This window comes from Lactuca virosa, chromosome 4 (assembly GCF_052849685.1).
Source record: "Lactuca virosa cultivar CGN04683 chromosome 4, Lactuca_virosa_CGN04683_v6, whole genome shotgun sequence".
NCBI lineage: Eukaryota > Viridiplantae > Streptophyta > Magnoliopsida > Asterales > Asteraceae > Lactuca > Lactuca virosa.
This window is the reverse complement of record NC_136429.1, coordinates 305,306,689-305,320,381: the sequence shown is the minus strand read 5'-3', so window position 1 is coordinate 305,320,381 and position 13,693 is coordinate 305,306,689. Positions and strand designations below refer to the sequence as shown.

Sequence of the window (13,693 nt, the reverse complement as noted above, 5' to 3'; positions counted from 1 at the left end):
TTTTCACACATGTATTTAATGTTTGTTTGTGTTTACTATGATTGCTATGATACAATTGTTGTGATACTATACATAACGTCATCCACCCCGAACATTACCGCCGTTCCGGTTTGGGGGTGTGACAAACATAGTTGTTGCGGTTGAGTATTTTCAATTTATTGGGTTGTTTGTTGCAAGTTATGGGTTTCCGAGTGGTCTCTCGAGTTTCTTTATTTGATGCCTTAATTTTGAAATGGTTAGAGGGAGCTTAAGGAATATGTTGGTGTTGTTTCATAGATCCTAACCAAGATGGATTTCGAGGACGAAATCCAGCTTAAGTGGGGGAGGTCTGTAACATCTTGTTTCGAGAGGTTTCTTATTTCGGGATCGTGGACAAAAATTTTGGATCAAGTAGAGGCCTTGGACTTTAAGTGAATAGGGTCTAGACCCTATTGGATGTTGATAATATTGGTTATGAGATCCAAGCCCTTGGTTTGTGTTTTGGAGTCAAAGGGTAGAATGGGAAAAAGTGATGTTTCAGACTTCTTTCATTAATTAAGGATTTTAGTTCCGTATGTTTTAAGTCAGATATAATTAGATAGAATTTTGGGGCCCTTTTATACCTTTCCGTGCATATAAAGAATGCCAAAAAAAGGAGTTGAAACGAATATGTTACGGGTGTTTGAAGTTGAAGTGGAAATTAGGGGTTTTGTCCTATACAGGGCGTAGGAAAGTTACGCATGCTACACATGGCTAACTAAAAATTATGCAGGGTGTAACTTGGTAAATTATGAATGCGGGTTTAATAGCATGTGCATGGCGTAGGTTATGCTACACTTGGCGTAATTGCGGCAAATCAAAACCCTAATTCTTTGATTTTGAGCCCTATTTAAGGGCTCTAGCTTATGGGAAACCGTCTCATGACTAGCCTCCATCACCTAAGATCATTCCTTGAGAAATTGTAGCCTCCAATTAATTGTTTTTGATCCTTGACATCATTTATGAGCTTATTTCTCCATTGGAAAGTTGAATTTTGAAGAGCAATGTGGTGGCAAAGTGTATAGAATAAGAGTTCAAGTATAGATACAGGAAGATTACTTCATTCTTCAACCATCATAAGTAAAAAGCTTCTAACTTGCTCCTTGGTCTCATAGATCTAGTTATTTTTCATATTTGCCACTTTTTTGTTCCTTGAGCTTGTGTTTTGTAAGAAATCCAACACCTTTTGAGCTATATGGAACACTCTTAGGACTTATTGAACTTGGAAACTTGTGTTTTGGTGCTTGTGCATTAAGCCATCCAAGTTGTGTTAGCATTTTTGGTCACTTTAGTGCAAATCTTGAAAGTTTGTAACCTTATTTTTGATACAGTTGGAAACTTTATCCATCTAAACATCATATTCATTCAGGTCTGAAGGTTAGAGTCTTGGACCTAATGGATTAAGTTAAGAAACATACATTTGTGGTCCTTTTCAGACTTAAATACTAGATCTTGTTTGTTAGGACCATCTAAATGGATAAAGTTGGAAACATTATCCATTATGAAGCTATTAGGACCAGATCTGAGCTTTGAGTGAAAGGTCTTAACGTATCAAGAGCTTAAAATGAAGTTTGGCAATATACACTGTATGTGGGGCGTAATCTGGGCTACTCCCAGCGCAATCTGAGTTTCACCCGTTTTCTGAATAGGGCTCTACACCCTGGATAAAGCTAGGTGTACGTCGTGCGTAAGTCAATGAAGTGTTGACCGTTTTTGGCCCGATTTACTTTTGGTCAACCGTGAGGGGTTGATGACTTAAAATAACAAAATGGTCTTTTGCCCAAGTGAGGATTTATCTTAGTATATAGAGTTGTTGAGTTGGTTTATTTACCTTAATTGACAATTAGGATTTAGTTTGTGGATGTGTTTAGTGGGAGGGACTTTAGCACCGACAGCTCATGTGTAAGATCTATTTGTTTATCGATCGAGGTGAGTGAGTCTGCTCACTGTGTTTCTAGGTCAAAGGTACCAATGTCGGCCCACTGGATTGTGCTAGTTGTCTTTGTGACTCTTGCATGTGTAGGTTTGAGCTGGACCAATTATTGTATGTTGGGTTGGGCCCATTATTGTATGTTGGGTTGGGCCCATTATTTGTATGCTAGGCTGGGCACATTTGTTGTATGTTGGGTTGGGCCCATTTATTATTGGGTTGGGGTTATTTGTATATTGTGTTCGGCCCATTTATTATTGGGATGAGCCCATTTTTATGTTAGGCTAGGTCCATTTATTATTGGGCTGGGCCTATTTGTTATATCTTGGGATGGGCCTATTTATTTGGTATGTGGAATTTTAGGGAACTCACTAAGCTTTGTACTTACGGTTTGTGGTTTAAATGTTTTCAAATTCTTGTTATATTAAATGAGGGACATGGCTCGATTGCATCGCATTCATTGGATATTTCCACACATAATAACTTTTGACGATACTCTGATAAATGTTTTTCAATCAAATGGTTTATCCAAATCTTGAAGTTGTAATTTGAATAAATACTTTTATTTTTAAATGAAAATTTTGGTTTGAAATTTGGGATGTTACATAGTTAATCTCACTTTGGACAGTGTACCTAGTCCAATTATAGTATATTAAAGTAAGTTGGGTGTCGAACACAGGGAACATAATTTAATTAATAAAATAACTACTAAAAATTAAAATAAGAAAAACAACTAAAAGTCGGGGTTTTTACTGATTTTGCAAGACCAACAACTTCAATCAAACAACTAGTAATTAAACTACTAGAAACTAAGAACACAAATAGAAAACGATTTTAATTCAAGATTAAAGAGTACATTCGTTTAGTTCCGAATCCCCCTTCTCCTATGGTTGATTTCTAATAGAATAATTATATTGGTTACCAAATTATTATGTAACTAGTTATTATGTACAAATTCCTAGTTTTTACCAATTTATGAATTACCATGTAATGTTCAAACACAAGTCGGACACAAAATTGATATAGATATAAATTTGGCTACGCATGATAAACTATGAGTTACCTATCTAGGATCAAGACAAGTAAATCAAGCACAAATTATGGATTAATGATGCTCTCTAACACAATCAAAGTAGGTAACTTCTATCACCTAACTCTAGGATTTGTTCAATCTCTAGATCTAGCAATTCAATGTTCATAAACAACTAGATAACAAGTTTATGCAAATAGAGTGATCATCTACTACACAAAAGATTCATAAATTTGAAATCAACACATAGTTAAAGGGTTCATCTTCACCAAACGAAAGTATAAAGGTTTTAGCCCATGATTAAAGAAAAAACAACCATAGAATCAAAGATAAATAGACTAGACATGGTAGAAACTAGCAAACCAATGATTGAATGTTGTTTTCCTCTGAAAATCTCCAAGATTGAACTCCAAAACGATTTCCAATCTTCCAAGGACTTTCCAGAGGGTTTTTATTGCAGCTCTATCACAACTCTCTGGCCAAAAGTCTTCTGATTCCGATATAATGCATGTCACGACGTGAATCTCGTAATAATCACGTATGCGTTAAGGAAACTATCCATGTTCATAGAGGATTCTTCTGTTGGCACATGGTCACGACGTGAAAGGTAATTTGTCATGTCGTGAAAACCCATTTTTATGCAAGAATCGATAATCTTATGAATGTCATGTCGTGGGAATCATATGTCCACACCGTGGGAACTCCCTTTGCACGACTTCTTCATCTTTCTTCTCCTAGTTTTAGCTTTTGTCAATTTCACCTCCTTTTCCTTAAGAATGTCCTTTTTGGCTGCAAAATAGAATTTAACATTATAAGTATCAAATATCTTTGCATTTCACCAAAATATAGCTTAAATATATTAAAATAATGGCTAAATAAATGTATAAATATGACAATATCATGATGCATAATAAATCTATATTTATAGTATATTATTATTTAAGCCTTTACTATTTCTAAAAACAGATTTAAGACCTCCAAATGTTTATGTTTAAATTACAACAAACCTATAATATAATAATATTATATTTGAAATTGTACACATATTTAAGTTGAAAATACAATTAAGTAATGCATCCATATCTATAGTACGTCCCACTATCAACTTTGACTTCGTTCTAACTTATTCCATTTTTTACTCTATTTGTTCTTATCTTTACAGTTGAATTCCCAATCAATTCGCTTAATTAAAAATTTAAAAGACAAATCTTCAACCAATTAAAGGTCTTAATCGCTCAAACCCTAATGTCACTTCTCTGAAACCAAAGAACGAACTCTACCCCCATCTCACAATCGTTGTGGAAGTAGTCCCTTCGTCCCCCTTAAATACACAAATCCGCCCTTATGGCCTTTCTGATCCCCATTTCTATGATTCAAAAGGTGAAATAAACCTTTAACCCACCACTTCTGACCACCATATATGATCGCCATCCAGAGCGCATGATCCACCTCTCTCTCTCTTTCTTTGTAAAAGGTTAGATTTTTCTCTTTCATCATCGTACTATATCGTCATCTCTATCTAATTCTAAATACATGTTTACAAAATATAGCTTAACCCTTGGGTTTCCAATTGAATTGGTCGATGTTTCCTACTATCCTACATAAACCCAATGTCACCTTTGGGACCATTTCCTTTTTCCATTATATTCCAACCACTTGTACATCAGATTAGATACAATTTCAAGCTTCTTCTTCATGCTTGGCATCTTTATGATGGGACCGTTATTGGAGATTCAGAGGAGGTGGCCAGAGTATTGGACATCATTAGGGTGGCAGGCCCATGATTGGGTCTTGAACTGACTATCAAGAAAACTGAGCTATTTTAGCCTTCAAGTGATGGTAGGAAGCTTCGTGCGAGTTTATTCCTTGCTGACATGGGACGATCGTTATTGGGGGTGAAGCTTCTTGGGGGAGCTCTTAGTAGGGATATGTGTTTTCTTAGAGGGTTAGCTATGAAGAGGTTTTTCAAGGTTATTTATTTGATGTGCCTTCTTCCACAGTTACATGACCCCAAAGTGAGTTCCTTTTGCTTTGATCTTGCATGGGCATCACCAAACTTTTTCTTAGCTTGAGGAAAACTAACTTGTTCACATGGAGGAGGCAACTTTGTGTTTTGATAAAGGGTTATGTGGATCGATTGAGGACAATGTGATTTGTGGGGGTTCCTTTTTTGGGGACATTTAATGGAGACTTGTTTCATTACCAATTAGGTTTGGTGGCTTGGGGTTGTATTCAACAGTAGAGGCTTTCTCATGATTTTGCGGCCTCACGAGCTTAATAGTGGGTATTACATGACCATATCGTACGAGATAACAACATATATGGTATGATTTCATATTATGTTTGTGCTTTGGTCTGTCTTCATGATATGATTATGGTCTTTGACTTCAGTAGTTTCAGTAATAAGGACACCACCCCTCCAAAATCCCAACATTCTTAGCAAGTACCCTTTTTAGTAAAATTGTCAGAGACATGGAAGTTCATTTCAACATGATGATTAGGCAGAAAGTAATCTTTGAGTGTCTAAGGGCACTGCATGCTTAGGATTTTCTTATGGCTACCCTATTGACGGTGTGAGCCAGCATATGTCACCAGTGGAATATCGTGATATCCTCAAGTATCGTCTTATGATCCTTTTATTTTTGGGTGATGAGCCATACCCTGCTTTGTCACACCCCCAAACCGGAACGGCGGAAACGTCTGGGGGTGGATGACTTCATGTACAATATCACAACAAATGTATAATAGTAATCAAAGCAACAACAACCATTATATTAATGATATAAAGTTTACATTGTTTTCAAAACATTATTTGATTTACATTAAAACTATAGCAAAAGATAATACGTAAAGCTCCGTCTTCGCAACACCTGAGAGGGTACCTGTCTACTAACGTTCCTGAGAATAAAAGTGGTTTGAAAAGAGAGTATCAACATTTAAGTTGGTGAGTGCATAAGTATTTAAGTTTAGAAGTTTGCTAACTGTTTCTTGAAATAGTAATCATGTTTATTGTTCCAGAAAATCCTATATTTTCTGATGTAATGAATGATAAGTAAAATGACTCTTACTAGTTCCTTCCACGAGTACTTAGTGCATACTAGTTATATATAATGCAAATCGAACAAACAATCGATTATGTGGTTCTGCCCCAAGCCCACAACCAAACAAGGAACAGGAAATAAGACGGAAATCACACATTCCATTGTTTGTCGGATCCTTATTGTATATAACCCTGACATATTCACTAGGTACTTATAGAGTTAACTGTTTTAGTCCTTTAAGATATGATGAAAGTGTTCCTTAAGAAAATCCTATATTTTCTTATATATAATTGAAATTTAGTTTTAATACCATAAAACCATTCTGTAAAAGTGAGTATGTCTGACTCCACCAGTTGTAATTGTAAATAGTAATATAATACTGTAAATTATATTATTGTAAAACCAGTACTTTCTATTCGTACTCTTTGGTTTAATTATTTATATAATAATCGTATTTGTTCATATATTTTTGTGAGTTATTATAACCATGCTATGACTAGATGGCCTGGCATGACGCTTTGTAGGCGTCAGAACTGTTGACGACATATGTCACTCATAGGCATAACATCCCAATTGTATCGAACAGTTTGAGTGCGGGATTGTCAATCCCGTATAGATCTATACACATGTGTCTCGCTCTCTGTCCGAAGATTCTGGTTATAATATCAAGACTTTAATAGTATTGCTTAAATGACAAGCAACTGAATAATGTCTCACAAAAACCATATTGACGATTGCATATATAATAAATGATGAAAAGTCATTTTGAAATAAATGAACTGATAGTATGATCTTTCTCTAATATACTTGAATGTAAAGTATTTGTACGAGAGTATTCCGTTAAACTTGAATAACTGATTAATGAAAATAGTTTGAGAGTTCCATAAATTATACCTATTATAATTTATATGTGTGTTCTGTATGATACGTAATATTCATGAAACTATCCCCTTTGCTCGACATGTTACAAAGGGAATAAGAATCTGATTGAAATAACTTTATATATATATATATATATATATATATATATATATATATATATATATATATATAATTAAAAGTTTAGCGATATTCGGACAAATAACTCTACCCTAAGCCCACATCCAAACAATGAAAAGGAAATAAAGCGAATTATTAGTCCTAAGCCCTTTAAATCTTATTTAAATATATATATATATATATATATATATATATATATATATATATATATGATTTTGATGAAATATAAATTTAAAAGAGTTTCAGTAATTTAAAGTCGTTTTTAGAAATATTTAGAAATTGTTTATTTGTAACACAATATCATTGTGTTAGACTTGTATCCCCCCCACCCCTAAAACAGTGAAAAATAGTAAAAACGCAGGAGTATGAACTCACCTTATGTGTGGTTTTGACTAGATATGGAGATGAAAGCGATGACCTTCGATTTAGAACACGTAACGATAGCCGTATCCTAATATTATTATATGCATAATATTATATGTGGATTAGTTGAATTTTACATGTTAAATGTTTGTAAAAGATTAAACTAATTCATACTACTTACTAATCTTCTGGATATTTTGAATGCAGATAGGTTGTGTTCTTGAATATACTTTGAAGATATGGAGTTTAACTGGGTAACTATTTTGAAGGTTTGAAGATTCACAGGATTTCCTTATGAGTTTTGAGAGCATTTGTACATAACTTAAGAGTGAAGAATTGGAAATGGTAAGGGTGTTTACGGTTGACATATATATATATATATATATATATATATATATATATATATATATATATATATATATATATATATATATATATATATATATATATATATATATATATATATATATATATATATATGGGATTGTAATGTTTACGTTGGAATTTGTAACTTATCTTCTTGAAATGTGTATCACCGCCTAAATGAATTAATATCTAGATGTTTTAAGGGGGTTTACGGTTCACTCCATGGGGTTTTTGCCCCTAAATGGGTCTTGGGTGATGTTCACGGTCATAACTTGGCCGTGAACACCTTGGGTCTTATCACCAAATCCGTAAACTACATGTTTGAATGAATCTTGAACCATGAACTATGCCTTAGGAAGCTTCCATGACCGTGAACCCTTCCTTGATTTGCTTTTTGGACCATGAACACAATTGGCTTATCCTTTCTAGGCCATGAACATCAAGTTCCTTTACTTGATTTGGCCGTGAACATCACCTTCTAGAATGCATTTGACGTAAACACCATTAATACTTCATACTTAGGCCGTAAACTCCATGTTCTAGAAGTCTAGGGCCGTAAACTCCATTGTGGTGGGGTATTTTGTGATTTGAACTTTAATCTTTTTCCTTATTTCAACATATATAAGCTTAGGTTTAAATCCATGCTTAGCTATAAACTTATAAACATGCCTTCATAGTGATAGATAACATAATGCATTAAAGTTCCAATGTGGTTTCACTTGTACTAGGTTAGGGTTTAGAACTTGCTGAATCTTAAAATTTCGAGTTGTGACATGCTTGTCACAAGGCATGCCTGGACTCCTTCGGGGAGCATGCAGTTCATTGTAGAGGGGTCCCAGGTTTCAAGTACCAACACGATCTAGTCAGGGATGTTCTTATCGACATATTTAGGCGTGCCAGGGTTTCTACCAAGAAAGAAGCACAAGTGAACTTTCTGACTGACCCATTGGAAGGAAGATCAACATATTTAGGCGCACTAGGTTACCTATTTTGACTAAATATGTTGCTAGTAGGCAACACAGCTTGTCCTGTTCGCGTTCGAACATATACAAATGGTATTTCAAATAATGTGGAGCAAGTTTTAGGAGTGTGCTCCATAAAGTTCCAACCTAACTTCATAGGAGCATAAGAATGTATGAATAAAATTACCATTTTACCCTTAAGAGTTACTAGTCATTTCCGTTCGTTAAAATTGTTACCTGATACAATTTTAACTCAAACCGAGGCCCAACCTCCTTTAGATCAATCGATTTAGGACCTCCGCTTTGCCTATAGACATGATGGCTGTAAAAATGTGTAGCTTTTTCTTTATTTTTGAAGACTTACATTTAATTTAATTTGATTAAAATCATGATAAGCAATTACCTGAAATAAATGTAATTTGTTTGATTAGCAAAAGTGATTATAAGTTTGGAATAAGTTTTCCTTTCACCAATCTATTCAATCACAAAACCAATAAGATGTCAAAAAATAAAAATAAAAAAAATATTTCTAACCCAAGAAACCTTGTTGAAGTCAAAATCCATGAAAACATGAAGTTGAAATTAAATGAAATTGTAATGAAAGTCAGTATGACAATACAAGTGACTGTATACCTTGGTTGAAAACTTGTTAAGAATCAGATGTGCATAAGCCTCATATACAAATGAATCTTGCTGCATTTTCCGTCCCTATTTTACTGCTTCTTAACATTTTTTGCCTCATAAGAGTTAAGAGTCATTTCGTTAAATCCAGAATAAAATTACCATTTTACCCTTATCATCTTCATAAAAACTAAAATCAAACGTAATTACGAATCCAGAATCTAATGATATCAGAACTATGATCATACTATGGCAGGTGCCTTCTTTCTTCCCTAATCCAAAGGAAAATTTTGTTACAAGGTTCAAGAGTTACTTATCTTAATAAACTAGATGATCATATTATGGCATTCAAGAGTTACTTATCTCAATAAACTAGATGATCATACTATGGCATACATGTGTATATATGAGAAGGTTATTCAATGTGATTGTTGTAATATGTTTTTTTTGCTAAGCAAATTTGAGAAGGTTATTCAATGTGATTGTTGTAATATGTCATTTTCAAAAATAAAAAATATTAATTAAAAATATTTTAATTTTATTAATAGAAAATTATATATATTCAGTGACCACTATTTTATGGTCACTAATTGCTTTTTACTTGTAATTCATCAGTGACCACTATTGAGTGCTCATTAATTGTTTTTCCCCATTTAAATAGTTTTCAATAACAAAAGAGTACGCTATCAATTTTGAATAAGAGTAGTCACTGACCACTATTTTTGGTCACTAAACCTCCAATATAGTGACCACTTTTTTTTCACTAAGCTTCTAACGTAGTGACCATTATTTTTTTATCACTAAATAGTTGTTATGATATGAAACAAAAATAGTTTCATTTTTTCGCGGTATAGTGACCGAGTTAGTGACCACCACAAAGAACTGGTCATTAAATTTGTAGGATTACCAAAATTCAGTGACCACTTAATTTCTGGTGACTAAAAGATGCTTTCAGTGACAAAATTTTAGGTCGTCACTAAACATTAGTCACAAATAAGGACTTTTCTTGTAGTGCAAAACCCAAAGTAACTGTAAGTACATAGCTGTCTAACGCTAATGAAAACGCCATCATGTTCCTGCCACATGGTTTAGTTGTTACTTTTGGAGTTGAGGTTGTAAAAAGAAGCAGCCATGTAAAAAATGAGAGAATAAAAAGACTATATCAAGCTAAAGATTAAGTACATGAAGGACTACTTGCTGGATCCATCCTCTGGTGTCAGATCTAATGAATTCAATATTGATGACACGTTAACATAGCTAATGAAGCCGTTATAAATTTGATGTTAATGTATAAAGTACTCACTCACAATATTTCATTAACTCAAACTCTATTATGTTTTCTGGAACGTAATTGAGATGCTCGAAATAGCCACATGTGGCTTTATCACAACCTGTTGCTGATACAACTCCTAGCTGATCTCAATCTTAGAAAGACACCTTAACTTCTGGAATTGGTGGAAGGGGTTGATGTAATTCTTGACTCTTCTTTTTATTTTTATATTAATGAGAATATTTTAATTGATTAATTTAGTGTGTGTTTTGAAACTGATGTAATGGCTAGGGCTTATGACAACTAAAAAGAGTGTTGAAATTATAAAAGGTATATTCAAACTAATCATTTCTATTATTTCAAGTTTTGTTATAGTTTGTGTTGCAGGTGTTCATGTACTGAAGTTAAGGGGGCTAAGTGTTAATGTTCTTGGGTTTCCGGGTTATATTTTACCAGTGTATATAATGTATGATTATTATTTTTCTCTTAGTTGTTAGATGATATTTTTCTCTGGATTCTCTCGATAGTTCATCAGATTAGGGTTCTTATTTGAGGTTTCATCTTCTTTATTTTCATAATCTGTTTTATACCTGTGTGAATCTTGTTGAGAGTAGAATAGGAACTTTATAGTGAGGTTTTCTTTGTATCTGTACATGTAAACGTTCTGGTTTGATATATAATCAAACTGATCATGTTAGGAAATTGTGTTTATCATTTTGTCATGGTATCAGAGCATCAGGTGGTTTAGTTGACACGATTCCTTTAATCGATCATCTCTTGTTCTTTGATGGTTCTACTGGTTAGACCAGATGACGCTTCTGTTTTCTTGTTCCTTGTTTCATTTTGTTTCAACGATCGTAGTTCTTGTGTGGGAAAATTTTAGATCATACTTAGCTGTATAATCTAGGGTTCTCTCTCTCTCTCTCTCTCTCTCTCTCTCTCTCTCTCTCGATTGTTGCTTGTTTGACTCCTGTTCTCGATTCGTTTGTATGAGAATACTTTTGCTCTCACCTTGTTGTCCGATCTTGAGTTTCCTTTCAAGTTTATTTTCGGATTCGACATTTGTTGTCGATTTGGTTTTTTCTGTTCAAAAGTACTGCCGATTGTGTTTCACTTTTGCAGATCTGTTGTGGACATCGATCTGGTGCGGTGAAGGTGGAGAAGTACATCTCGTGACCTGAAGAAGGTCTGTCTGGTTCGTTGCAAAAAAAGGGAAAAACCTCGAACAAACTTCTTCCTAAATCTTCGATTTAACTCTATAAGGGTACGGGTTAAGACCGTTAACTCTTACAGTGAAAGGAGCATTAAGTTGCTGATCTTTCCTTGGTCTTTGAGGCTAAAAGCCTTGTCTGAGCCGTGATTAAAAGTGTTTTCGTTTATCGCTGTGAGATCTTTCCTCTCTGTATCCCTTTAATTGATCTGTGTGATTAAAAGTGTTGTGTCCTTGTCGTTGTTTGCTGGAGATTGTTGACCAACCCTGGGCTCCCAACAAACGTGGAGTTATCTTGGTTTGTTATCAATCTTTATTTGTTTCTTGTCTTATGTATTATCTGTTATAATGACTGGCTCTGGAGAATCTGGTAGTAGTAATCCTAAGAGGGATACTGTTGATCTTGATGATCCTCTGTATGTTCATCCTTCTGACAACACTATAACTAGTGTTATTAATTTCAAACTCTTAGGAACTGAAAATTTTAGGCTCTGGCGGAGTTCCATTGTTAGAGATTTAAAAGCTCGCAACAAATTTGGTTTCACTAATGGAACTGTTCCTAAGCCAACTAATGATCATGTTAAAGAGTCTAAATGGGAGCGTGCTAATGTTGTTACTTGTTCCTGGATTCTTGGGTCTATCTCAGAAAATATATATGCAAATCATGCCTGTTCTGAGAATGCCCAGGAAATCTGGAATGAACTTTTTGAAACTTATCACAAGGCAGATGGATCTGTTATCTTTAATATACACCAGAAAATTAATTCTCTAACTCAAGGCAACTTGTCTCTTTCTGATTACTTTAATAAACTTGAGTCATATTGGAAATAATTTGATGGTTTGACTAACCTAACTGATTGTACCTGTGAGGCATCTGCTAGTTTTAATAATCATTCTAAACTTATGAAACTAATGCAATTTTTAAGTGGCTTGGATGATTCTTACAACCAAGTTAAAAGTCATATTTTGTTAATGGAGCCTCTTCCTACTGTTAAAACTGCATTTTCTTTAGTTTCTCGTGAAGAGTCAAATCAAAAACATGGTTTCAGTTCTAATTCTTCTAGTAATAATAAAGTTCAATCTTCCGCTTTTGTGTCCAAATTCTCTGACCAGAAGAAGTTTAAAGGAAAAAAGTCAAATTCCTCAATGCAAAAACTGTGGTCTAAAAGGTCACTCATTTGAAAAGTGTTTCAAAATTATTGGCTATCCTAAAGATTATAAACCTAAATTTGAGTTTAACAATCAAAACAAAACATTTTCTGTAAATTCTTCTTCTGCTCACTCTGAATCTGTCAATTCCAAGGATAATTCTAATAACTCTGATGTTCATTATCTCACTAGTGAACAATATGCTAAGGTTTTGAAGTTCATTAGTGACAAGAAAGGATTGGATGAAGGATCTCTCAATGCTAAAATGGCAGGTATTTCATGCATTTCTTTTGTTAGTTCTGAAAGTCAAAATTGGGTTGTTGACTCAGGAGCTAGTCAACATATGATAGCTTCTGAGTCACTACTTCATGATCATGTGGATGTTTCCAAGTTGAATCTTAGAGTTAGTCATCCTAATGGTACTTCCGCTCAAATTAATAAAATAGGGAACCTTCAGCTGTCTGATTCTCTTACTTTGTTTGATGTTTTTGCTATTCCTGATTTTAAAATAAATCTTTTATCTGTGCATAAATTGTGTAAAGACAGTAAGTGTAGTGTTGTTTTTAATGAACATAATCGCTATGTTCAGGATTCACAGTCCAAGGAGACGGTGGAGACTGGTAGTCAATCTGGTGGTCTCTATTATCTGAATAACATATATGCAGGTAATAAGTATCCAAAATTAAATAACTCTCAATGTTATGTTTCCAAATTTACATGGCATAGTAGACTTG

General features: G+C 34.0%; 1 protein-coding gene across 1 annotated transcript; it reads left to right on the top strand.

Moving 5' to 3' along the window:
* The first annotated feature begins 12,158 nt into the window (after nt 1-12,158).
* On the top strand, nt 12,159-12,641 carry LOC145106029 (uncharacterized). Its single transcript, XM_079043077.1, has one exon. It carries the CDS (start codon nt 12,159-12,161, stop codon nt 12,639-12,641), a length of 483 nt encoding a protein of 160 aa, XP_078899203.1.
* Nucleotides 12,642-13,693: the final 1,052 nt, after the last annotated feature.